The 25,097-nt window shown below is 41.9% G+C and overlaps 1 protein-coding gene across 2 annotated transcripts in view; it reads left to right on the top strand.

The window, feature by feature from the left end:
- The window catches only part of syne2a (spectrin repeat containing, nuclear envelope 2a), a 72,733-nt gene extending 48,484 nt beyond the window's left edge, over nucleotides 1-24,249 (top strand). Inside the window, exons 81-114 of one of the 2 annotated variants that reach the window (XM_027283829.1) lie at nucleotides 542-691; nucleotides 1,125-1,301; nucleotides 1,483-1,638; nucleotides 1,728-1,877; nucleotides 2,677-2,841; nucleotides 3,142-3,275; nucleotides 3,570-3,744; nucleotides 4,443-4,628; nucleotides 4,736-4,849; nucleotides 5,268-5,419; nucleotides 5,589-5,736; nucleotides 6,178-6,272; nucleotides 7,488-7,719; nucleotides 7,809-8,006; nucleotides 9,038-9,160; nucleotides 10,201-10,356; nucleotides 12,443-12,601; nucleotides 13,508-13,674; nucleotides 16,370-16,532; nucleotides 16,922-17,112; nucleotides 17,426-17,576; nucleotides 17,901-18,083; nucleotides 18,190-18,327; nucleotides 18,484-18,675; nucleotides 19,438-19,738; nucleotides 20,050-20,118; nucleotides 21,165-21,307; nucleotides 21,409-21,535; nucleotides 21,733-21,935; nucleotides 22,020-22,196; nucleotides 22,314-22,442; nucleotides 22,524-22,715; nucleotides 22,831-22,925; nucleotides 23,065-24,249. In XM_027283829.1, coding sequence (XP_027139630.1) covers nucleotides 542-691; nucleotides 1,125-1,301; nucleotides 1,483-1,638; nucleotides 1,728-1,877; nucleotides 2,677-2,841; nucleotides 3,142-3,275; nucleotides 3,570-3,744; nucleotides 4,443-4,628; nucleotides 4,736-4,849; nucleotides 5,268-5,419; nucleotides 5,589-5,736; nucleotides 6,178-6,272; nucleotides 7,488-7,719; nucleotides 7,809-8,006; nucleotides 9,038-9,160; nucleotides 10,201-10,356; nucleotides 12,443-12,601; nucleotides 13,508-13,674; nucleotides 16,370-16,532; nucleotides 16,922-17,112; nucleotides 17,426-17,576; nucleotides 17,901-18,083; nucleotides 18,190-18,327; nucleotides 18,484-18,675; nucleotides 19,438-19,738; nucleotides 20,050-20,118; nucleotides 21,165-21,307; nucleotides 21,409-21,535; nucleotides 21,733-21,935; nucleotides 22,020-22,196; nucleotides 22,314-22,442; nucleotides 22,524-22,715; nucleotides 22,831-22,925; nucleotides 23,065-23,272 — 5,499 coding nt within the window. In that variant the 3' untranslated portion in view covers nucleotides 23,273-24,249. The remainder of the gene's footprint in view (nucleotides 1-541; nucleotides 692-1,124; nucleotides 1,302-1,482; nucleotides 1,639-1,727; nucleotides 1,878-2,676; nucleotides 2,842-3,141; nucleotides 3,276-3,569; nucleotides 3,745-4,442; nucleotides 4,629-4,735; nucleotides 4,850-5,267; nucleotides 5,420-5,588; nucleotides 5,737-6,177; nucleotides 6,273-7,487; nucleotides 7,720-7,808; nucleotides 8,007-9,037; nucleotides 9,161-10,200; nucleotides 10,357-12,442; nucleotides 12,602-13,507; nucleotides 13,675-16,369; nucleotides 16,533-16,921; nucleotides 17,113-17,425; nucleotides 17,577-17,900; nucleotides 18,084-18,189; nucleotides 18,328-18,483; nucleotides 18,676-19,437; nucleotides 19,739-20,049; nucleotides 20,119-21,164; nucleotides 21,308-21,408; nucleotides 21,536-21,732; nucleotides 21,936-22,019; nucleotides 22,197-22,313; nucleotides 22,443-22,523; nucleotides 22,716-22,830; nucleotides 22,926-23,064) is intronic. The other variant, XM_027283830.1, reaches the window with a different exon arrangement.
- Nucleotides 24,250-25,097: the final 848 nt, after the last annotated feature.

Below are 25,097 nucleotides of genomic sequence, written 5' to 3'. Positions count from 1 at the left end.
TCTTCAGCCTTATCGCATACCAGCAGCATTGTTAGTGGCTCAGTTTTTCCAAATGTTGGACCAAATGAACTTTGAACGTTGCTGTTTTCCAGCCCACCAATGAATTAAATTAGTGTTCCAATCCCGTCAAAGTGCTGCTGGTTTTCAGAAATAATTAGGCATTGAGAAATCTCCTCCTCCTGAAGGGGAGTGTAAACTTCACATCAGCTTTAGGGTGATTGAGGACAGGGAATTTGGGAGGACTTTTAAAGTTTTTAATTTTTCCTCACCATTTATCACCGGTGATTGGAACCAGATATTTTATATTGCAACGATTACACCAAGCGTATCAGGTGTGGCTTTGAGGAGATTCATTTTGATGTCTTACACTCGGTTGAAGAGATCTCATCTATCTAAGATTAAAAAACTTTGGACCGATGTCAGATTGTAATAGAACTGATGTTGAGCCTGGCTGGATAAGTGAAATAAATAAAAAAATAAAGTTAGAAATAAAAGGTTGAAGTGTTCAAATCATTTTCTTCTCTTGTCTTGTGTCCGTTAGCGGCTGCTGGCAGCGTGGCCACCGGTGAAGCTTCTGTCTGACCTCGAGGACTGGCTGAAGAAGCTGGAGACTCGGCTGAGCCTGGAGAAAGAAACATTTCTCAAGGCCAAAGACGCTGCTCAGATGACTGAAATCCTGCAGCACTGCCAGGTACTCATACCTCCATCGTCTGCTTTGATTATGATTAATTATGTGAAGTGCTTTTATTTAAAACTTTCCCAGTTTACTACATTTTGAGAAATGTACTTGACATTTACTGATGTCTGTTTGTCCTTAAGTTACCTTAAGTTACGTTAAGCCAGCATGAATACATATGTTTTCTTTACTTTGGGAATAATAAGTATGAAGGACAAAGCAAATGTTTATTAATACAATAAAAGCACTACTAATGAGATACGGAGCTACAACAAAGAAATGTATGAAACACACCTATTACAGTGGAAATGTTGCTGGTCAAACATCCTCAATAAAAAAAACAAAGGTGCCTCCATAATATCAGATGCATACTGATTTTTCATAGTATGTTTTTTGTTCTTCTTTTATGAGTATTTGTATGACTTTTTATATATATGTTCTTTCTCAGGAGTTAAAGGAAGGCATGACCAATGGGCAGCTCCTTCTTGATTTCCTGTGCCAGCCCGGGCCCCGGGTGATGGTCATGGACGTCCAGGCTCTTCGCTACGAGCACACAATGTTTGCGGAGAATCTCGGCGCTCTCAGACTGAAGTGGCTGCTCCTTCAGAGAGAGCTGGAGAGCCAGGTCTGTTCTTCAGCTACCAAAAAAAAGCACCACAGTTGGGTTGTTCACATCTGGACCCGGATGCATGTTTCCAGAAAACCAAGTCAAAGGAGTCTTTTGGAATTTAATTCAATTGATGTTCAAGAATGAAAGAACCGTGTTACTCTCCAAATATCAATGATTTACGGCTTTGTCTCCTCAGATTTGTGAAGCTGAACAGATGCATCACTCCTGTGCAGACAGAGAGAGGCGCTTACAGCATCTTCATGGCTGGACAGAACAGCAGAAAAAGCAAATGAATCAGAGGAAACAACCTACCGGTCAAACTCTGGCTCGTAAGGCTCTGCTGGAGTTGGAGGTACAGTAACAGGATGTGAGCACGTGTTTGTTTGAACTCTCTCTTGCTGCTGTCCCCTGATGTGAAAATGATTTTTATTTTTCTTCCAGGCTGTTGGGGGCAGAGTCAGGGAGGTGGCTGCAGCTTTGCAGGAACTGAAAGCCTCACGGGTCCGTGTTGAAAAGGATCACCCCTGCGATTTCTCTTTCTCTGGACAGACAGAGAGTGTTTGTCGTGCTTGTGGGGATCTTAGTCAGCAGGTAAAAATAAATCTCCTATGGAAAAAAAAAGTGGCAAAAGAAAGTGAAATAAAGATATTTAAGATGACTTTTTCAGACATGGCGTCTTTCAGAACCATCTCCTCCTATCTAGTAAATTAGATCTGTTGCTTTATGCTTTATAGTATTTTGTAGTATAGTAACCCAGCACCAGAGGACAGACATAGTTAATGACTGGCAGGTGAATAGGTGAACACAGTGGAACCGTCTAACAAGCGTCCTGTCTGCTGGATGTATAATAGGCAACGCTTAGCCATGTTAGGTCCATAATACATGTGTGATGTTCACTAAAACTTAATTCTGCTTCAAGTATAACTCTCTGAAATCTCTGAAGTGGCTGAAAAGTGCACTTAGTTAAAGCTAAGTTAAAACTTATCTGTCCATGTTTTGCTTTTTGTAGTTTTTACAAACTAGAATACAAATAAAAGTTTACCACTTTTCTCAAGAAGCGAAAGTCGAATGTGTAAAATCAGTAGTATAGTAGTATAACCTTCAACGCAGCAACAGTTGATATATAATTAGTAACACATATTGCTCTCTATGCCAAATACAAACCTCTAATTGATACCCTCTTACTCAAGTGTAGTCTTCATACTTTATATGTTAATACAAGTCACCTATGATGTTATAATGCACAGTATTATTGTTACGATAAATGTTATCATGAAGCACCAGAACTAGCAGGGATACCTGGAGGATCACTGGAGGGGATATAGATTAAAAGTGTCATGGATGCTGCGTCACCAAACGTCGTCCTGTCTTCCTTTGTGATCGTTTGCAGGTGACAGATCTGAGACCAGCTCTGCAACAGACCGTGGAGGAGTGGGGATGTTTCGAGAGAGATCTGAGGGAGGCTTCTCTGCACACCACTAGGGTGCGCTGTGCTCTGCAGCGTCAGCCTCTGTTGTCACTTAAGCAGGCAGAAGGACACATGGACCTCCTCCAGGTGAACCATCAAATCTTTTATACCTGTGCAGAACGGCTTCACAGCTGCAGCAGAAGGAGTGATGTTGTATTTAATCATGATGATGATCACAGTAATTCACAGCTTTTAAAGACGTTTAATTCTAAATCGTTTCATACTGTCTCATCCTTTAAATTTCTTTTGCCATCACCATGTCCTTAAATGTTTATCCTGCTTTGTTGGTTCTTCTGCTTCTCTTGAGTATCCTGTCTGTCAAAGCACTGTAAACTCTATTTTTAAAAAGTTATTATTATAAAGTTTTTTAAATTTTTTTATGCACAGCTCCTCCAGGAGAAGGCGGGAAAGGGAGAAGAGCTTTGGCAGTCCGCGGGCAAATCCTATCAGAGTCTTGTGAAGAGAATTCATGGTGTGACAGCCGACGCTCTGAATGATCAAATGGAAGGAGAGAGAATACGGTCAGTCACCTGAAATTAGCAGAACAGATCAGTGGATCAAATTTAATCTCAACATCGCTGCAGAAATGTAAAAATCTTTGTGGATTATCTGAAAATGAATTGTTAAGTTTGCTTAGCTCATGGTGGTGGCATGATTTTCAGGTTATAGCAATGTTTTTTATGTATACATAATTATTATAACTGAAAAGCTGATTTGTGATCAGTGTCAGTAAAATCATCTACGACAGCTTAATTGATCATTTGAATCGCTGTATGCACTCAAACATCATAGACTACTGATGTACTGTGTTTCAGGTGGAAGGACGTGGTGCAGGAGCTGAAGGACGAGCACATGAAGAGCGGGGAGACGCTTTCTCTCTGGCAGGAGTACGCTCGCCTCTCTGATCGATGCTCCCTTCAGCTGCAGAAACTGTGGCATCAGTGGGAGGAGCTGTCGAGGTCTTCACCTCGACAGGACACACAGATGGAGGTGAGTTCAGGGTGCTCATCACTTGGTGTCACATCTTCGGACATTCATGACGGCAGCACCGACTCGTTTATTTAAGTCTCACAATCATCTGAGAATCTGATGTGTCTTAAGAAACTGAACTGAAACTCGTTTCTGGCATCGTTAAAAGTCACAGAGAACCAGTGCTTGTTTTTTATCCACTCATGCGTGTTTTCATTTCTTTGAATCATTCAATTTTCCGCTTGACTCATCCTGTACATGGTGCTGATTCAGAGAATGACTGGCCTTCCATTCTTGGAACGGGTCAGCATGCACTTGATGGCATAAAAATCTGCGATGATATTAACTCTTGTATGTGCCCAGGTGACGAATTACATGTTTTTCACATTCATGCCCAAAAACATGTCTGTTATTTTCCATTTCTGCCCTCTCCGAATGTACATTTTATTTATTTTAGTCAGAACGATTTTATGGAAAACAGGATTTTAATTAAAATTTTTCATCAGGGGAAAAAAAGCAGCCACCATGTTATGAGCTTTAATCTTTGGTGCACTGATAAACAGTTGGTACGCAGATGGAAAGTAATTCAATCCAGTTTAAGGTCACAATAAAAACAAAACATGGAAAATATGAATTACAGAACAGACTTTTTCCATTGCTGTCCTTTTCTTCTCGTTCCTTCATCACACTGCTTGTTTCTTTTTTCGCACACTCATCAGCAGCAGTTGCAGGTTGCTGCTGAGGATTTGCAAAGCAGCATGGGAGACGTTCTTGCAGCTTCCAAGCCTCTTATTGGACATCTAGAACCTCTGGCTGCAAATTTAATCCAATCACAGACCAGGCTTCTGTCACGTGACGTCCTGCTGCTGTGCCAGGCAACATCAGGGAAAAAGAAAAGTCTTCAGGTGAGGACATTTTTAATAACAGTGACTTAGAGACAAGTTTACCTTTTAAGTTAGTTTAATGTAAATCTGTTACTTAATGATCAGGTCATATCTCTGTCTGTGTGCAGGAGGATTTGGAGCAACAGAAACTGTTTCATACACGATTGGAGGGGCTTGAAATGCAGACACAGAACATACAGAACAAACTGACGGCCAGCTTGAATGACACAGACTCCGTGAAGGTTTGTCAGAATCCCAGAATTATTTTGTGTGTTTGAATTATCTCTGATTATCTTATAAATCCATTTAATTCATAGATAAAAAGACACTCCTTATAACTCCAGAACTTTTTGTTTTCTTCAGCATCAAAGTAAACCAGTGATAGCTGTCTGTGCATACATGGTCGCACTGTAAAGAAGAACAACTAATTTAGTACACTTTTATTTGGTCAAAAGATAAAAGGTGGAGATTATGTAGATGCTAAAAACGCAGAGCTCACATTGTAGCCCACAGCTGAATTAATTGCAAAATTATACTTCATGTTTGCCTGAAAGCCTCCAAATTATGGGAGCTGTATTCCAAAACTCAGAGCCCTAATGTGCATGTGTGTGCGTGTGTGTGTGTGTTTTGTTTTTCTTTGTACCTTGGATGTGTTAACAGGTTCTTTTGGACCTCAGCGGTCTGTTTGCGTCACTGGTTGACGTCAGAGATATGAGTGGCTATGTGTCCCTTAACAACAACGAGACAGAGAGACTCCACATGCTCAGCCGGCAATGGGTTGAAAGCATGACTCACGTGTCTGAAAGGAACAGGTGAGAAAGAAAGAAAGAAAAATCCACTGTGTGTACGTGTGATGTATTTTCACGTTACATTTAATTTAGATGTGCAAGGCTTTTCTGACGGCACACAGTGGCCATGTTCCAGATGACATTTGGAAGAAGCTTCCAGTTGTCGTCATGTATATATTTTCTTCTTTTCCAGAGAGCTGCAGGCTGAGCGTCAGCGCTCACAGAGCTTTCACGAGAAATGTAAGAACCTGTTGTCCATCCAGAAGAAGCTCGAGGCAGAATCAATGTCCAAAAAAACTCAAAGTTACGTCGGCCTCCAACAGATGCTGACTGTCCATCAGGTACAACACACTTTTCTCTAAATTTCAATGACATTAACTAGAATCGGACCAACTGGGACCATCTTCTTAATAACTTCAACACTTTACTTCTAAAACAACTCGGACAGAAATGACAAATAACCAGAGTTGACTTGCCATCTCGTTTGTCATGAGACAAATGCAAATTAGACTGATAAATGGTTTATCTGTATACTGCTAATGTGTTATCTGATTACAAGGATGTTCACAAAGAAACATTTGGTAGTTAAGACTTGAGGTAGCTGAATTAAAGACCACATCAGCACAAACACTTGTTAAATATATCACCGTGATTATTATTTTAAAAGTTTGTCCTAAACTCTGAAACGCTGGTGTTACTGCTGAGCAATGAATCAAACGAGAGTTTTAATTTAAGGAAAGTCATGGTGTTCTTTCTCCTGTTGTTACCTCTCACTGCAACAGAGGCTTGAGGCTGAAATAAAGACTGGACACCAGCTTCTGCAGGGTCTTCTCCGTCATGCAGTGGAGACGATGGAAAAAGAAACAGGAGAGAAAAGGTGATAAAGACATTTGGAAGATATTAAACGGCAGTTTGAAAAGCCTTTAATGAGCTTTCTACATGTACAGCAATGAGACATCATCCTCCTTTTAAGTCGTAATTTTCTCTGGTTCTTCCCTTCATCTTTGTCTCCTTTCAAGGTTAGTATGAAGTTAGTAAATCCACAAAGGATGAAAGCGCTCCTCACACTTAGGAGTATCATCAGTTCAACATAATTCTCAGTCTAATTCACAGGAACGTCAGGTTTATTGGCACCAAAAGTTATTACATAGTTTATGGCTGCACATTGCTCATTCATGTTGTTTATTCATTATTTATTGTCCGTCACAGTCTCAGTAGGAATAAAAGTTTCTCATTACTCTGCAGCATGTCGGCTTTTTGCTGTGATTATTTCTCCCTCCTTCTCTCCTCTTTTTGTTAAAGGTTAAAGGTTTGTCTGTCTCTGATGGGTTCATAATAAGTCAGCAGGACAATAACAAACTAGGGTGCTAGGAAAGGAACTTTTCTGTACTGAGAAGGGACCCATAATCTTTACTTGTTACATTATGGTAGTATCCAGTTTTAGGACCTCAGTACATTTGTGTATCTAGCATTTCAGGATCGATAAATGTTTCACTTGTAAACAAAATTTTGGTATTCAAACCAAAATGTGCATCTTATTGGCGCCCGTATTTAAAATATATTCACACACCATGTTTGGTTGCCATGCCGCAGAGAAACTGAGGAAGTAAAGAGTTATCAGGGCGTGTTGATTTGTAGTCTAGTGTTCGTCACAGACGCTGTCACCTGATAAAAAAAATTGATTTAAGATTTTTCAGTTGCTTTCCTTTGCACGTATATTGGACGTTCGCTGACGTGCAACAAAATTAGGCGTTCGCAGGTGTTTCCTGCCCTGGAACTGTTCCCTGATGCTTTGACGCTCTTTGGAAAGCTTGGAGAGCTTTTAAACATTCCTTTAGCTCTCTTACCTACCCTGATATCCGGATGATTTTGTGTTGATTTAGCAATTGCCCGTGAATTAACTTTGACAGACCAATTTACAATTTTCCTCTTTGAATACCTCTGCCATTTTATGTGTTGATTTTCTTGGAAGGAAAGTGTGTTATGCTTGAAGTTCCAGTTCACAAAACCTGATATCCCCGTAGAGATCACGGCCGACAGTTCTATCAACAAATCTGACAAAGTTGAACCTCGTGTGTTGCTTCTTTCGAAGGTCTGAACTCATGGCACAGGCGACCTGTGCGAGGGAGGGCTGGTTCACCTCCGTGGCTCTGGTCTGCCAGCGCAGGTCTTTGATAAAAGAACAGCTGAGCCAGTGGAGGGTCTACCATCGTGGTTTGAAACTTTTGTGGAAGCTGTTGAGAGGCGTCGACCCCTTGTTGCCCCCTGCTGGTCCTGCTCTGTGTGCGCTGCACCAGCTACGTAGCTGCATGGATGACTACCAGGTTAGTATGTATGGATACGCTAACTTTCATAGTGGTACAATAGTAAATCCTAAACTAACAGGCACTGTGTCTCCCCACTTTTTTCCAAGTGTGTCAAAGACTCCCTGGGTCTGCACTCCGCTGTGTACACCCAGACAGTTGAGGCCGGCAGACATTTATGTGAAACCACGACTGAGTCGGAGTGTCAGAGCCGACTGCAGTCAGAGCTCCAGGCTGTAGAGGACGCCTGGGAACGAACCACCTCGCTGCTGGAGAGGAGAAGAGACCTGGTCAACACAACTATTCAGGTCACAGACAATATTTCATCAAAGCTGAACAATCTTTTACTTATTTTACACTCATATTTTCTGATACGGCACAGAAATAAAATATAAACACTCAGAACAGGCAGCAGTGAAACTTTACGATGCAATTTCAGCGTATCGAGGACTACAGCTCTGAACTGACACAATCCAAAAGAGCATGTGTTAGAGTATTACGAAAGGAGATGGAGGTGTCAGCTTTGCGTGACCCATATCCACAACCTGATCCTACCCCAACACACACACAAGAGCTGGTGTGTTACCCTGGCAGAGACCTCCAGCCAAGAGGGATCAAAGAAAAGCTCAAATCTGATCCATGATCCGCATCCACAGACAGCTGGTCACCAGTGTTAGTCCTTCTTATTTAATCACTGCAGTGCTGTCACACATTGGTGTTTTTCTTTCTAGCTGTGGTCAAGGCAGACATGTTAAATGACACTGCTGATATATTAGTTAAATATTTAGCTGCCCAGCTTCATGGGCTGGGTCTTTTACAGCATTTGAATGTTTTGGCGTGAAGGCCCAGTAAGGTCATGGAAAGTTTTCTTAACCCCTGTAAGCTAAACAGGATCCATCCGGGGGGTAAGAGGGAAATCCCTCTGAGCAACATGTCAAAGATCACACAGCATTAATGCACAAAGTCGAACTGACAGCAAGAGACCAACTTGGTCGTCATATAACGGTCAGAAGACGTTGTTGTTGTTTTGTTTTGTTTGGATTAATTGACATGGATGATTCATGATGAGAATATTTAAATATTAAGAGTCTGCCTTTTACTGTACGTTTTACTTCCATGTTTCTCATCCTGTTACTGCAAATGCCACAAAGCCAAAGTCATAATATTTTGGACGATATAACTTTATAGTATGGCAAGAACAAAAGCAGGTGTCAGTGATCTATGTTGTCCATATTTCATTTCCCTGCAGGTCAGGTCTTTACAGGTCATTGATCACAACATGTCAGATATTTGTTAAACTGCCTCCTGAAATCTCCTTCCTCTGTGTTCTGCTGTGTAGAAGTGGTCTCAGTGTCAGAGCGGGATCAGCAGCATCATGTGTGAACTGGACGAGATGAAAACGAAGCTCAATCAGCCGCTGCCTGAAAAACCTCCGGACTCCAAGGACGAGAAACACATTCAGGTCATTATAAAACAACACATGTGGTCTGTGTATATCCTGCACTGTAAGTACTATTTATTTCAACACTATTGTAATAGGAGAACAGAACTGATGTATTTGTCTGTGGTACGTAAACCAAACTATAACATATACACTGATATATGTTACATGATAGCAGAGCATGAGTCCAAAATAATGTGAAAAGTTTTCTGTAATAAATGATGATTTATTTATTTATTTTATTATTGATAAATTGATATATTATTGACAATAACTAAGATATTTTGTATAACTCCTTAAAACCTTTTAAAATAATGCGAGTAGCTAATGGGGTTGAGGACATTGAGGTCATGTTCTTGGTATTTTTCAGGGAATATTAAACGCAAAAAAATAAAGTTTACTACATTTAGGTAAATAAAAAAAAAATACAATCTCCAAATATTGGTTTGTTTGTGACCTTGTGGAGAAGTCCGTGGAGTAGCCTTTAGCATTTGTTTTCAGTCTTTTGTGCAGAAATACAGTGCTCTAAAATATAATTGAATAGTGAAATGAAAAAAATTTAATTCATTATTCCAAGGACTCGTCCCTGCAGATGAGATGGTTCACTGCAGCTGGAGCAATCCAAAAGTTTTTGTAATAACAGAAAAAGGCCCAAAAATAACCTAAAAACAGGCGCTAATGCTGGCAGACGGTGTTAATTCCATAACCTGATATCATAATAAGTTACACTGTACAATAGTTTGAGTTGACATATGAGTATAATCTGTTAGAAGGTCAGTCAGTGTAAAAACTGGCCAAAGTTCCCCCACCCCACAACTCCATCAGTAACCCCCCATCCCACCAGAGTGCCTCTGAGTTTCCCCCCCTTTCCCTTATTTAATACCCCCATGCTTTCACTCCCCTCCCCCTTTCTACCCCCTTCTACCCTCCCCCTGTCCCGTCCACAGACCTTTAATCTGGACAGTCGGAGTTAGAGAGAGAAGCGTGAGCACACGGCTTGTATATGGATATCTGACCGGGGCGTTAAAGTGTCTGTGTATGTATGTGTGTGTGTTATGCAGGAGACAGAGCTCTCTCTGCAGCGTTTGGCCAGTGGTTTGAGGGAATTGGCCACCATGAAGACGGACCTGTCCCAGTACGTTGCGGCCGGTGACTCGGCTCTGTTGGAGCAGCAGCTGGAACAACTCCACGGCCAGTGGGAAGAGCTGTGTATGAAGGTGAGAACTGACAAAAAAAAAAAGAAAGAAAGAAAGAGAGAGATTAGAGAGGCCATAAAACAAACAAGAGGAAGTGACAGATAATAGATGGTGCAGGTGGAGAGGGGAGAGAGAGGATTGGGAGGACAGAGAAGGAGGGAAAAGTTGCTCCCAGCGGTGTCTTGGCTGTGACCAGCAGCACAAAGCCTCTGCACCACTGGGGCTGAACACACACACACACTCATTGTGTGAAAAAAGAAAGCTACCATGTGCAGAATAATGGAGGGAAAATTACAACATCATGTGTTCTTGTTAACACTTTAGGAACTTTCCTCCTCAGTGGTCAAATCAATTTGTTGTATTAACATTTCTGCTCCGAACGTGCCAACACTTTAGCTTATTTTGGGTTGAAAACAAAAGAAACATTTTTCAGTTTTCCTGACAACTTTTTTTTGGCTTTAACAAGCCTCTAACTCTAAATGTGCTCTCTGAACACATGAAACCCTGAAAACAGGCTGCTGATTCTGTAACTGCGTTATTGGTGAAAGCAGCTCTACTGTATACACACAAGGCTCAAATTCCTACAGTTAAGTCTTTTGGCCCTAAACACAAACACGCTCTTGTTCTCGAGAAACCAACGGTTATGACATTTTTGTCAGTTATTAAGGTTATTGTGGGATAATTTGCAGTCATGCTAATTGGGCCCGGCTGCTCCCACCTGCTCCTGTCTTGGCAGGACTCCGCAGCCAGTTTGTCCAATCATGTGATTTTTCTGTTGATGTCTAATGCTCTTTTATTATCTGTACAACTAGCTGCTCACCTTAACTACTTCATTCGTCTTGTTCCAAAACAAACATGTGTCTTCAGGGAAAGACTCCAGTGTTTATTAAATCCAAACACCATGAATCATTGTTACATTTCATAAGTTTGATGTGCTTAATGGTGAAATTGCTAGACAAGAATATGAAGTCAGGTTATTTCAGCTGCTAAGATCACACACGATCTTTCCATCCCTGTTAATTCCTGATATAGCCTGGGGGGCCCTGGATCTGAGCCACAGCAGTTTCCTCCGCATAGTTAACAGGTTGTAGGTGGGGGGAAGCCACTGGAATGGGTCCGATGAGCAGATGGCCTGGCTGGGCTAAAGGGGATTCAAGGGACAGGCTCTATTGTTCCAGGGAAAGCACAAAGTCCTCTCGGGGTGATGGCAGCTCACAATGCACCCTAAATTCTCCAGAGTCCAAAACGGGCCCAGCAGTGTTAGTACATTAAAAGCAAAGCAGGGCTCATTTAAATCAAATAAATGCCAGTGAACAGTAAAATATAGCCAGTTTAAACGTGCCCCATGGGCTCACTAAGCCCTTTTAAGCTCAAAGAGATCATGAGCCCCCTCCTCTGCTACGTAATGGGGTGTTTTTCATAGCATTAAGCTGTCATTAGGAAAATGGACCTTGTTAAACAGCCAGAGTCCCTTGAGCATTTCTCTCAGTTCAATCGATTACTGGCTGTAATACAGATTAAAGAAATTACTTCAGTTAACATATTCAGTTAATGCCACTGTTTTCTGTTTACTTCTGTAACCAGGTAATCTTTTTCTACTTTACAGGTTTTGAAAGTTAAAACTTTTCTTGGGTAATTAACAGGTTATGTGTGACCTATGCGACAAGCTTTAATCTACAGATTTGTAATTGTTGTTGTGTTGTGTAGTCGAATTAGGTCAGAGTTTCCTGCATACATACCAGGAAGAATCATAACCAATAATCCTGTTTCAGACTGGACTGATCTGTCTGTATTTAAGCTTTTGTTTTTTGCTTTTTTGCGTGCAGTTGTTCCCAAACATTTTATTTTAAATGTATTTTGATATTTATCCTGATATCAAATATCAATACTTATCTGATAAACTTATTCTAACGGCAGCACAGCCGGCACCACAGTGTCCTACCAGCACTTTAAAGTTTTTTAATTCATGTTTTAATGGCTCTTGAAATTGTTCCAGGTGGTTTTTACTGTATGACACGGATAAAATGATCTTAGCACTGATACTTCCTTGCCATAAAGCGTGCAAAGTTTCTAAACACCACTTTTAATCACTTCTGACTCTTCCCAGGTGTCCTTGCGGAGGCAGGAAATCGCAGATCGCCTCAACGCCTGGACCATCTTCAACGACAAGAACAAGGAGTTCTGCGATTGGTTGACTCAGATGGAGAACAAGGTGTGCCACAGCGGAGATCTGAGCATCGAGGAAATGGTGGAGAAACTGAAAAAGGTACGAGACCAAAGAAATGTTGCTGTCAGAAAAAAAAAACAGATGGTTTCATATGACTGATATGAGTTTATTTGTCATCAGGGCAGGGTAGTTCCCTACCTTCAGATATGACCTCTATCCTGTATGCACATCTTAAGACCTTTATATAGACAACGACCCCCTTAAATGACACATTCGGTAATGCCCATGATTTAGGGCGTATTTATTTATGTGTAGGTTCAAATCCATACATGAGCAACGTGCATAATGCCGTTCATAACAGATGGTGGCCTGGAATGGAAAGGCTGTGTGCCCTTTTGTTCATGCACGACAGTTGTCCTTTCAGTGGCTGAAAGCCTTTTTTGTACCTTCCTGTCTCTTCGTGGAGCGTGCTCACTGAGTCAACAAGATAATAATTGGTGTAAACATTGTGAAATTGTTGTTTTGGTTCTTTTAGATGAGATGAGAAAATTAGAGGCGCTTGATAGTCCCTTTGTAATTATTTGGATAGCGAAAGGTGGCGCTTCCTGGTGATAAGCGACTGCTCCGGGGCATAGAAACAGGTGCTTGACATGTTGAATGAATGGGACTCTGAATAAAGGATGTGAGTTCTTGATTCATTCAACCGTGCTTTATTTTAAACTGAACTGAAACAGTCATTTAAACTCCAAATTAAGAAGCTTAATTGTCATCATGAGCATAAAACATGCAGTCTACTAATGTTATACTTCATGATAACTGAGTGTTAATGTTTCCTACTAACTTCCATCCATATTCCATGTTGACTAAATCACGTCTTAGACTTAATAACACTGCTGAAACACGGAGGTGAATACAACAATCTGCATCGGACAGATGTTTTATTTTCTCTTTAGTACACAATGTCTATAAAATGCAGCTTAATCTTATCATATCATGTCTCCAAAGGACTGCATGGAGGAAATCAACTTGTTCAGTGAGAATAAGAGCCATCTGAAGCAGCTGGGTGAGCAGCTGCTGTTAGCCAGTGATGAGGCCAAGCAGACCCAGGTCCACGGCTCGCTGCTGGAGGTCAACCAGCGCTGGCACAACCTCTTCCACCAAATCGAAGCCAGGTGAGAGCAACCGCAGATGTTTAGGTTTGAGTTAAGATACATACATGTGTGAACTTTCCCAGAAGCACCAAAACTAATGTGTGTGTGTGTGTGTGAGAACACACACTACATTTCATCCCGTTATTAGCCTTCCACAAAAGCACCTTTCACAGCAAAGCCACCCTGCACTTAAGAGCATCATTAAGAACTGAATGGTTTTAATTGGGAGCTTATGATTAAACAATAGCTCTCATGTGAATCCATCCACCTGCTGTTGTGTTAGCCGTGCTCCGCAGCTGTCGGGAATACGTGGCTTCTAATGTACAGGCTGTAGGTTAAGTCCCTCCCTCCTCCATCAGACAGATGGAAAGTCCTATGGAAGAGCTGGACATATAGACTCTTAAACGTGCACACCCAATCTACTCACCACCACCACAATGAAAAAAAAAAAAAGATGTGCTTAAGTCTCAGACAGCACCATATGTCCACATGTCCACACATAACCCACCCCCAACCCCCCTGTCGTAGTGCGTCAGAGCAGAGCGGGCTGGGGCGGGAGGGGCCGTCTGTCGGCATGCATTAATCGCTGATTCTCAAAGTGAGGTCCCCTTTAAGATTCAGGGGGCCTGATCCCATGAAAATATATAAGATATCTTAATGCTAAAGCTTTTCTGTTGATGAAATGAAACATACAAACAAGCAATGATGCACAAGGGACTCACTCAGCTCTGATATATTGCCCTCAGAAGTGTTTTACTAACTTGTGAAACATCCAGCAGAGACAGCAACGTCATCATCCCGTTGCTGTACTTTATCTTTTTGCTGTGCACTCTCAACTTTATTTTCCTGCAATAATCGAGAACGCTGTCTTAAAATGTGTCTTCTATAAAGGATGTACAGTCCGATGACTGTGTGACACACAGTAAAGAGCTGCATAATTACAGTGACAAGAGTAAATGTCAGTCAGCGTTTCGTCTCTGAGTAACTCTGAGCCCTCCTGCGGTCAGCTGTACTTTGTTTACTTCATCCTCTCCACCCATATATCCTCACTTATCCTCCAGCTCTTTTCTGCTCCGTCTTCTCCATCTTTTCTACTCTTGTCCTTTTTTTCCTCATCGGGGGGACCCCTGCCCGGGTTTTGTGTCTTTGTTGGTTCTCCGCATGAAGCTGCTGGTCTTTGTTAGGCTGTCAGAGGTAGCGACGGAGTGAAAGAGAGAGAGAGACAATTTAGTTGACTGGGATGGTTGCATCTGCAGAGGTGGAAGAGTGTTTTCTGGACAGTTCACATTGACTCTATTATGTCTTCATTACACGGCCATAAACATGAAGCCACGTCCACTACACACACTGACAATATATACTGTACATTACTCCTGAACTTTGGAGCTTGGAATCAACTTTCTCACTGCTAGTTTTGGTACAAAAGCAAACAATATACATCTTTGAATCCATCATTTGAATTTTTGTCATTCAGCAAATGATGCCAAATGTCTCAACACAAGCTGCTATATATCAACTATGTCTGTGTAAAAGTTACAAAATTATCATTTAAATCAGGAAACATCTGATCAAGAGGAATGATCTGGTAGTTGATGCCAGTTTTTGGTTGGCATTCGAACAATATTAAACTTGATATTCTTTGAATTTTCAGTTGAGTTTCAGTACCGAGACCAAAAAAGACTTTTTTTCTGATACCTTATTATAAATAAACACAAATCTACAAAACCCTTTTAGCCATGCTAGCGACATATTAAATCATGGATGGCAAGGTTGGTTGGTCCAACACTCGAACTTAATTGTAAAGCCACTCCTAAATCTAAACCTCCTGAAGAACCATCCAAAATAACAAAAAAATCCAAACTGTGACAATTCAAACCGGATCAGAACAGATCTTGAAGGGGCTCTCACACATGCACACACACTCCATAGCTTATTATTTTGGTCGGGAGCGTCTTCCTCTCAGCCCACAAACAGGCCCCGCTGGACCTCGACAGGAGAGGACGGATCAAATGGGGGGAAATTAACTCAAACTCCCAAATGGGGCACACTTCAGTCCTTTTAAGCCTCAGAAGAGAGCTTGTATTGTCCAGAGCGTTGCTATGACACCAGTCAGTGTGGCGCGATGTGTGTGTGCGTGTTCACAAGGGGGTCGGTTGCCATGGTGACTGGAAGTTCTAGTGTAAGATACCTGAGAGTGTTGTAGGTTAGTGAGCGGCTAACTTTGTTTCTTTCTGTCTTTTTGTCTTCACTCTGTCTTCTTTTCTTTCTTTCTTTCTTTCTTTCTTTCTTTCTTTCTTTCTTTCTTTCTTTCTTTCTTTCTTTCTTTCTTTCTTTCTTCTTTTTTTTGTGTTTTTCTCTTTCTTTCTTTCTTTTATTCTTATAATTTGTTGGAACATGTAAAAATATCTTTTCTGTTGTTGTTTTCCATGTTTTATAAACACCACAAAGAATCAACGGCCCTGCAGGTTGGAGTCACGAGATAAATATGAGCAGCCATTTCCCACAAAATAGTTTTTATTGATTCTCTTCTAATATTTGCTCGCTTTGTCCTTTCTTTTGGATTACTGGCAAATTTACCTCTTCTTGGTCTTTAGAAGTTTGATCGATCATAACATATACACACATATACAACAGCACGACACATCATTCTTTTCTTTACTTGAGTATGAATGACTGAATATGACATTTTATGAAAACCGTGTTTTTGTGTGTTTAGGGTGAAGAAGCTGAAGGAGACTCTGGTGACGGTGCAGCAGCTGGATAAAAACATGAGTAACCTCCGCTCGTGGCTTTCTCGCGTGGAGGCCGAGCTGTCAAGACCCATCACCTACAGCGTCTGTCACCACCAGGAGATCCAGAGGAGGCTGGCCGAACAGCAGGTACACAGAAACACACGACCACACATATCAGTTACACTGTTATCTATCAATGACGCTGTCTATTGTACAGCAGAGTTTTTGAGGTTACCTCTTTCTTTTGTTTATCCACATCATTTTTCTTTTTGTGATATTTTTCTAGTTGTGATGTCTCTTCGTCCTAACAGTATTGTTTGTATTGTTCCATGTTAGTTTTAGATTTCCTCTCACTGTCACTCCCACTCACTCTTTGTCTTTCGTTATGATTAATAATTCATATCTGTCCTTTGTTTAATTTTGGGAGTGGTGGTCTCTTGCAGTGAGTCCCTGTCCGTCTGTCCGTCTGTCTGTACGTCTGTGGACTGATGTTTTAACACATGGTTTCTCTGATGTGTGTCTTCGTGTCTGTCCAGGAGCTGCAGAGGGACATTGAGCAGCATACGGAGGGCGTAGCTTCAGTACTCAGTCTGTGCGATGTTTTGCTGCGGGACGAAGACGCTGCTTGCGGCACCGAGGCGGAGAGCGACTCCCTGCAGGAGACCAGCCGCAGCCTGGACCAGCGCTGGAGGACCATCTGTGCCATGGCTCTGGACAGGAGGCTCAGGTAGGAACTAAAACACAAACACATGTTGTTGTTTTTTTACCAGATACAAACAGACAGATCACTGCACACCCTTTAGAGATGTTACACAACAGGAGAACTCAACCTCTTTGGGGTCTTGGGCTTGAGAGACAAAGTTTGGTTAATTTCTAAGGAAGTGAGTCATTTGAACTGAAATATTTTGATTGAGAACAACTCACATAATTAATAATGACACAGTTTAGATAATCGAGACTGTAATCGAGGCTATACTTTGTCAGAAAAGCCTTCATCAGTGTGGAGCTGACTCTAACTCCAGTACGATGCCTCCTTGTAGGATCGAGGAGACGTGGAAACTCTGGTGCAAGTTCCTCGAGGACTACTCAAGGTTCGAGGATTGGCTCAAGATTGCCGAGCGCACCGCTGCCAACCCAAACTCTGCAGACGTCCTTTATACTGTCGCCAAGGAGGAGCTCAAGAAGTTTGAGGTCAGTGTTGAGGTCGGCAGACAGGACGGGCTCGAAGTAGCTGCCTTCTGTTTGCTTGTTTTTTTTTATGACCAGCAAGTACTCACAAACTAAAGCCAGCAAAATAAATTAAATAAAACAATGATTAAATTATGGATTATCACGATTTGATGGTGAATAATGATGGTCAGCTGAGTAATTGCTTAATCAGTCAGCTCTATCTGACATTCAGAGAAGGAGCATGCTGAATCACATAAATAATAAATAAAAAGAGAAATATGTATTGACTGAAATAAATGTTTTTATCACTCCATTATTTATGCCATCTTCTCCTGTCCTTCTCAGGGCTTCCAAAGGCAGGTTCATGAGCGGCTGACCCAGCTGGAATTAGTAAATAACCAGTACCGCCGCCTAGCCAGGGAGAGCCGCACTGACCGGGCCAGCCAGCTCAAGGCCATGGTCCACGAAGGCAACCGGCGCTGGGACACCCTGCACCGCAGAGTGGCAGCCATCCTCCGCAGACTCAAGGTACTCACTCTCTTCCCTCATTTCCTGTCATCACTCTACTGTTTGCTATGTAATAAAGTAAAAATATTCATGTGATTATCATCTTTTTCCTTCACCTTTCTCTCAGTATTTCACCAGCCAGAGGGAGGAGTTTGAAGGCACCAGGGAGAGCATGCTGGTGTGGCTGACCGAGCTGGACCTGCAGCTCACCAACGTCGAACACTTTTCAGAGAGCGACGTCCATCACAAGATACAACAGCTCAATGTGAGGACACACTGTAACCACACACATCAGCACAAGCAACGAGCTCCAAGTTGTGGAAAATCTCACCTCAGTTCATTTTTCTTTTTCATGATCAAAATAAATGATCATGTTTTGGTTTCTTTTGGTTGTCAACATTCCTACATTTTTCCGATTCAGAGTTTCCAGAAGGAGATCACCCTGAACACGGAGCGCATTGACGGGCTGATAGTGTTTGGAGAGGGCCTGATCCAGAAGAGCTCGCCGCAAGACGCAGCACTGATAGAAGACGAGCTGGAGGAGCTCCACTCCTACTGCCAGGAGGTTTTCAGCAGATTGGTCCGCTTCCACCAGCGCCTCAGCCAGCCGCCGGTGAGCTGCATTTTTACTGATTTGTGAATAAATTCACTCCTGTTTCCATTTGTTGTTGAGATCCACAGAACTGCAGACATAAGTTTTGTGACGTTATTCACAAAAGTATATTTTAATCCTTTTTACTTTGCACTTAAAATATACTTTTTAAATTTGAATTTTTAGTAAGAGTAGAGTAAAAAACAGAAATATCATCAACAGTATATCCGAGGAAAAAGACATCACCCACAATTTAATTGTAAGAGTTACAAAGTGCTGAACAGTTAAACAAACTGAGTAAACAATAAAATATAGTATATAGAGTATAATACAGTGTTTAATAGAGCACAAAATAAACCAATAAAACAGTAAAACAATGAGGAGAATACAGAACAACCAGGATAAAATCTAAAAATAAGCATTCCAATAAAAGTGAGTTTATAAAAGATGATTTACAGCTGGTACATGCAGATCGCAAATGGTTGCGACTACCACTACAGAGCTCCTCATTCCTTATGCATGGTCTGCAGGTATGATCTTCGTGAAACTTGATGTTTGATTTGAGAAATGTTTCTAAATAAAATTGCAAAGTTGTTGAAATGGACCCCTGAGATGTTCAGCACAAATAACCAGGACAACTCTGCTCAAGGATGTTCTTCTGTCTGATCATGCAAAGCCTTAAAAATGATCAACAACAGTGCAAAAAAATTGTGAATGGTAGTGATGTGATAAGATTTTATTTTCAAATGAATGAAACTTTATCGTTCACACATCTGCCCCTAGCTGATCAAAGAAGAACCGGAGCTCTGTGGTACCACCTTCTCCTTGGAGTCGAGCTTGGAGCTGATTGGTCGCCCGTGGCTCGGACGCAGCCAAGGAAGCCTGCCGGCCACGCCCACCCACCTGCTGACCTCCCCGCTGGAGCGATCAGGGCGGGAGACACCGGTGAGCGTGGACTCCCTGCCGCTGGAGTGGGACCACACCGGAGACGTGGGGGGGTCATCATCCCATGAGGATGATGAGGAGGAGGAGGAGGATGGGGAAGAAGATGAGGAGGAGAGAACTTACTTCAGTGCACTGTCAGGTAGATTACATTTCCTAGTTTTTATTGCCGTAATGGGTTTTAAATGTCAGAAGGTTATAAACGATGCAAGCCTCATGTGTGATGGACCACACAAACTGCAGCTTGTCAGGCGTTATCAATTACATGATGACGACATTATGATGTTTGAATGGATGCTGCAGAGGACACCCAAGGAGTTCTGAGTCCTTAAAAATGTTCCTGGCTTACTGGAAAAGTTCAAGATGACTTCAGTTTTAGAGCCATACCAAGATAAAGACGTCATCTAATTTAGACATCCATACACCTCTAGTCTGACCGCTCTCTCCTCCCAGAGGTGGAGGTGACTGAGAGCCAGGAGGAATTTGTCGAAGCCCTGGAGGCCGTACGTGCCTCCTCACTGGGTAGGCTTAATAATATTTTTTACTCATGGCTCTTCCCGGGGGGAAATCTGTGTTCAGCAGCTCGTGTATCACTCGCATCGTACTGCTTTTCACGCTGTTCTGCTGCTCTGATACTTTGCTGTGGTTTGGAAAAATCCTTCGATGCCAAAGCAAATGCTTTCCACCTTGTTCTTTAACAGGTTTTTTTTTTCATTTTACACACACTGTGGTCTGAATTTTAAATAATACATTACCTGGCTTAAGGGTGTGATGTCATCAAATTTGGATACATCAGCAGCCTTTGTGAGGATAGATCTCTTTCATTTACTTCTCCACATCCGCAGGATTTGCATGTTTCTTTATCCAAGCCTCCTGTTTTCTCACCAGTTTCCAGTCTGTCTTGTTGTGTTAATTGCAGCGCCTCCCTTCATGACCTTCCATCCTCCTCCGACATCCCGTCTTTTATCTTCCTCCCCGTTTCGTTCTGTACTTTCCGCATCATGTATTCAACCTTGTGTCACTCATCGCTGTGAATTCCTACTCCTCCCTCCACACTTTGTTCTGATCTGTAACAACCCTCAATGAACAAGACCATCTCTGATATGATGGGAGTTGTTGATTTGCTGCGCAGAGCTGATTCTTTTTCTTCAGTCATTTTACAAAGGTCGCCTTAGGGCTTAGTGCCATTGTCTCTTTCTCTCTCTCTATCCTGCAGCTCAAAGTTCTTCATTTTCTGGGGCGTTGGTGATCTGGAGCTATTTATTTCTGCTCATTTTTACAGCTTGTTCTCATCACTAAGCCCCATAAATGTTCTTCCAGTGTTTCTGTTTCCCTGAGAAGAATTAAATGCATTGCCAATAATAAAAGGTATCACATGGCATATCCAGTTCCACCAGGGAACAATCAGAACCAAAAGTTTCTAAGCAGAGAGTCTCGTGATTGATCCAGAATGCCCAAATTGGAAACCTTTGATAGGAAATACTGTCAGATTGAGGGACTTTGCCACAGCTGAAGAAATTATGTTTTAATTCCTGTGGTTTAACTCTTTTTTTTTTTTTTGGTTTCAGCTTCGAGCAGTTCCATGGCCGGACACGAGTCTCCAAGATGGCGATCGCAGGCAGACCCAGAAACACAGTCTCTCCAGCTGGACTCAGAGGGCCACACCAAGGCTGCACCCACCCTCACCAGCACCCCTCTAAAGCAGGGCTATGTACGTTTCAACAACATCACCCCATATCAAAGCATATGCTATGCTTCATACAGATTGTGTGTGCAGCCTGTACTAACGGGGTTTGTTTGATGTGTGTGCAGTTGCGTCTCATGTCTCAGTGCAGTGGCAGCATCGAGGACATTAAAAGAGTCTCGCTGATGCTGGATGACGAGGAGCAGCCGGAGGAGCTCGGCCTGACAGGACTCACCGCCTCAGACAAACAGTCAGGTGAGAGTTTCTCACACCTAGTTTGGTTCTTAGTTTAGTTTTGGTCAAATAAATAATTTTAACAGGTTAAAGGAAACTAAAAGTTGTCTGAAAGAGCAGAAATCTTTAAACTGGCCTATTTTTCTGCTGCATTCACATGATACGTAGTCAGTGCTCACATCTACTGTCTGTATTTAATGCTGTTTGTGCTCTTTCAGGTGTGATCGAACGCTGGGAGCTCCTTCAGGCTCAGTCAAGGAGCGACCTGCATGCCGGCCCTCCAGAGCCTCAACGGCTCACATCTGACCTCGACAAGATCACTTCATGGTTAGAAAAATTGATCCCGGAGCTTGAGCGCCTCCAGCAGTCCGACCCAGCAGCCAGTATTGAGGACATGGCAGCCAGAGCTAAAGAATTAAAGGTAAAATTCAAAGCCCAAACACAGATCTGATGATTAAGTATTTTAAGGGTTTTTTTGTTTGTATTCATGGATTTTCTCTCGCAGGAGATGCAGAAGATGTTTAGTCGCTACAAATCGATCATGCTGTCTGTGAACCTGCGAGCTCAGGAAGCTCCAGAACTCCAGGAGAGACTGGCGGGTATGAACCGAGACTGGAGCCAAGTGAGTACCGGCCTCCAACAGTGGGAAACCAGCCTGAGGAGGACGCTGATGCGCTGCCAGGTGAGAAGGAAGTATTGAGTAGAGACGATTGATACTTTTTTAAAGTAGTGAAGCTGAAAAGAGTCATTTTCTTTTTCTACTAGTACTGCAAAAAAATGACCTTTACCCTCCAAACAGGAGTTCCATGAGACCGTCCATTCTCTGCTGCTGTGGCTGGCCCACGCAGACAGCAGACGCTACGCAGTGGACATCAGTCACCCAGACACACCCGTCAGAGCCCTGCAGCAACACCGCCGCACCCTCACAGTAAGGACTCATCCTCACATTTTGTTGAGTGTTGCACTCAGTGTTGCACTGTCACCATTTCTAATGTTTGGTGGTCTACAGGATCTGCAGGACGAGCTGCAGGGCAGGCAGACTCAGCAGGCTTCTCTCCAGGCCCTGTGGTCTCAGCTCCAGCCTGAGGAGGGGGCCGAGGAGAGCGACGAGGCCCAGGAGAAGCTTCACGTGACGGGCAGTAAACTGAAGTTGCTGTTGAGGCAGGTGGACCGGGACCTCAGTACCCTGCAACAGCGTTTGGTAAGACTGTAAACTAATTGAAAACATTTGAATGTCGATTTTTGTTTGACAATTGATTTTAGCGCAAGGAAATGCAGGTTCTGTATGTTGAAACATTTCTTTGTCCTTTATTCAGGACTGTGAATCTGTATCTGATGTCCAAGGCCAAAGCGCCTCTGCAGATCCATCTCAGGACGCCTCTAGTTCAGAGAAAGATTCCTCTACCCAAAGGTGTGCAAAGAGAGATCAATCTTTTATTAATACAGTAATAATTATTGTGTTTTAAATCATGATTAATGCATGAAAAGTTCTCTTGATTGCTTACATAAGAGTTCAATTAGAATAAACTTCATCCATGTATGCCGCACAGAGAGAAGAGGGACTCGCCCCCACCTCGGTCCTTCTTCTACCGGGTTCTTCGTGCTGCCTTCCCGCTCCACCTCCTCCTACTGTTCCTGCTGCTCCTCCCCTGTCTGATTCCCCTGTCGGAGAGCGAACCCGGCTGTACCGCGGCCAACAACTTCGCCCGGTCCCTCCACCCAATGTTACGCTACACCAACGGCCCACCACCCACCTGATGAAAGTGTATCAGGGGAGGTCTGACATATAAAATTCATATGTTGAGCTGATGAAGCGATTGTCTTCTAAAGAAAAAGAAAAGTCCAAAGTTCAGAAATTATCTATTTAAAATCTTTGAACAGATTATATTTATTCCATAAAAAACAAAACCACCCATTTGACTGCATTTCAATCATGTGAAGAAAAAAAAAATGCAGATATTCTTTTAATGTTTAATAATGCAAAGATCATGACGCCGTCCAAGAAATCAATCACTGCAGCCTCTTGGATATTTCCTCTTGAAGAGTCTTGTAGTAGATGTGGAGGTTTAAAGCAGCAAACAGACACACAGCGACAGGTAAGAACTTAAATATCCTTAAGCTAAGCCAGCGAACATTATGAGGTGGAAACCAAGTAAGATGATGAAATCACAATAATTTTTGCTTGAATTGGGCTAAAGGTTTAATTTAATGGTCTAAACATCATAGTGGCCTTTCACTTAACAAGTTGCTGCTTAGCTTATATCAGATTCTTTTTTTTTATTCCAATGTATCCTTGTTATTCACGTTTATATTCACATGTCACTCCTCCTGCCATGGGCCTGACTGCATGTTTTATTTTGAAATTTTGCCATTTCATTTCGTGTGACTTGACCCTGCAAACAAAAAAAAAATCATGCTGGATTTATTTTTATGTTACACTGAACTCTTTTTAAAAAAGTTCATTTTTACAACAAAAGACGAATGTAATCAGTACAAAGGTCAACAGTACAAAATCAAAGATTTTATACACGATTGTACATCCAGATTTTTTTTTTAGATACTATTTGTCTTGAGTAGATTGTGAGCATACCTCCCAGTGCACTGTTGAAACACTGTAGATTTAGCAGGATGATGTGTATGTACAGAATGTAATAATATAATGCTTATTTATAACATCAGACGGTGGATTTATGCTCCTAATTTTCTGGTAGTAAACACTGATTGTCTTAACTCTACTCGAAGCTTCTTTTTTTATTCTCTAGATCTAAAAACCAATCAATAACAAAGCCGAGATCATATGTTTTAGGGGTGAAATTACCTCTGAAATTATGATAATTTGTGTATTTTAACCATTCCCAGAGTCAGATAAGAAGATAAATAGGACACACACAAAAATACAGAGTTAGAACCTGGAAGAAATTAGCTTAGCTTAGCATAAAGACTGGAAGTAAGGGGAAACAGCTAGCCTTGTTTTTTCTACATGGTTAAAAAATATACGCCCATCAGCCTTTCTAAAACCGACACTGACACATTTTTAGTCTGGCATCTTTGTACTCATCTCAACTCATCTCTTCAGGGGAAATTAAGCAAATTTCCAAAATTGTCTATGGATCAAAAAAAATAAAAAAAAAGTTAACTGCTGCACTAAAAAAGAATAACTCAATAATGAGCGGTAAGAGCACTTGTGAGAGTTCATTCAAGTTCACAATGACTCCTGACAATGTTTGAGAAAAATCGTAACCCAACAACCTCTCAAACTTTCTTTCACTCGCTTCCAGCAATAAATCACTAAGATCATCACCGACTGTTGAAAGTTCTGGAGAAATGTTTTCTTTGCTCCTTTGAAGCACGTTAACTAAAACATCATTTCCAAATCTTCTACTTTCGTTTATGATTCAAAGCCAGACTCATTTAGTTATTAAAATAACAGGAGCTGAAAGGTCGCATGATTTCTGGATTTTTGGAAAACAAGCGGCGAATGTGACACAGTGTAAAATATTTTTGCTTTATTTCATGGTGAGAGAGTGGCTAAATGTATAAACATGGGACAAAAAAATAACCATCAAACATGCAAACTGGAACC

This window comes from Larimichthys crocea, chromosome XI, assembly GCF_000972845.2.
Source record: "Larimichthys crocea isolate SSNF chromosome XI, L_crocea_2.0, whole genome shotgun sequence".
Lineage (NCBI taxonomy): Eukaryota > Metazoa > Chordata > Actinopteri > Sciaenidae > Larimichthys > Larimichthys crocea.
Note: the sequence above shows the minus strand (reverse complement) of the source record. Positions and strands in the feature narration are given on the sequence as shown.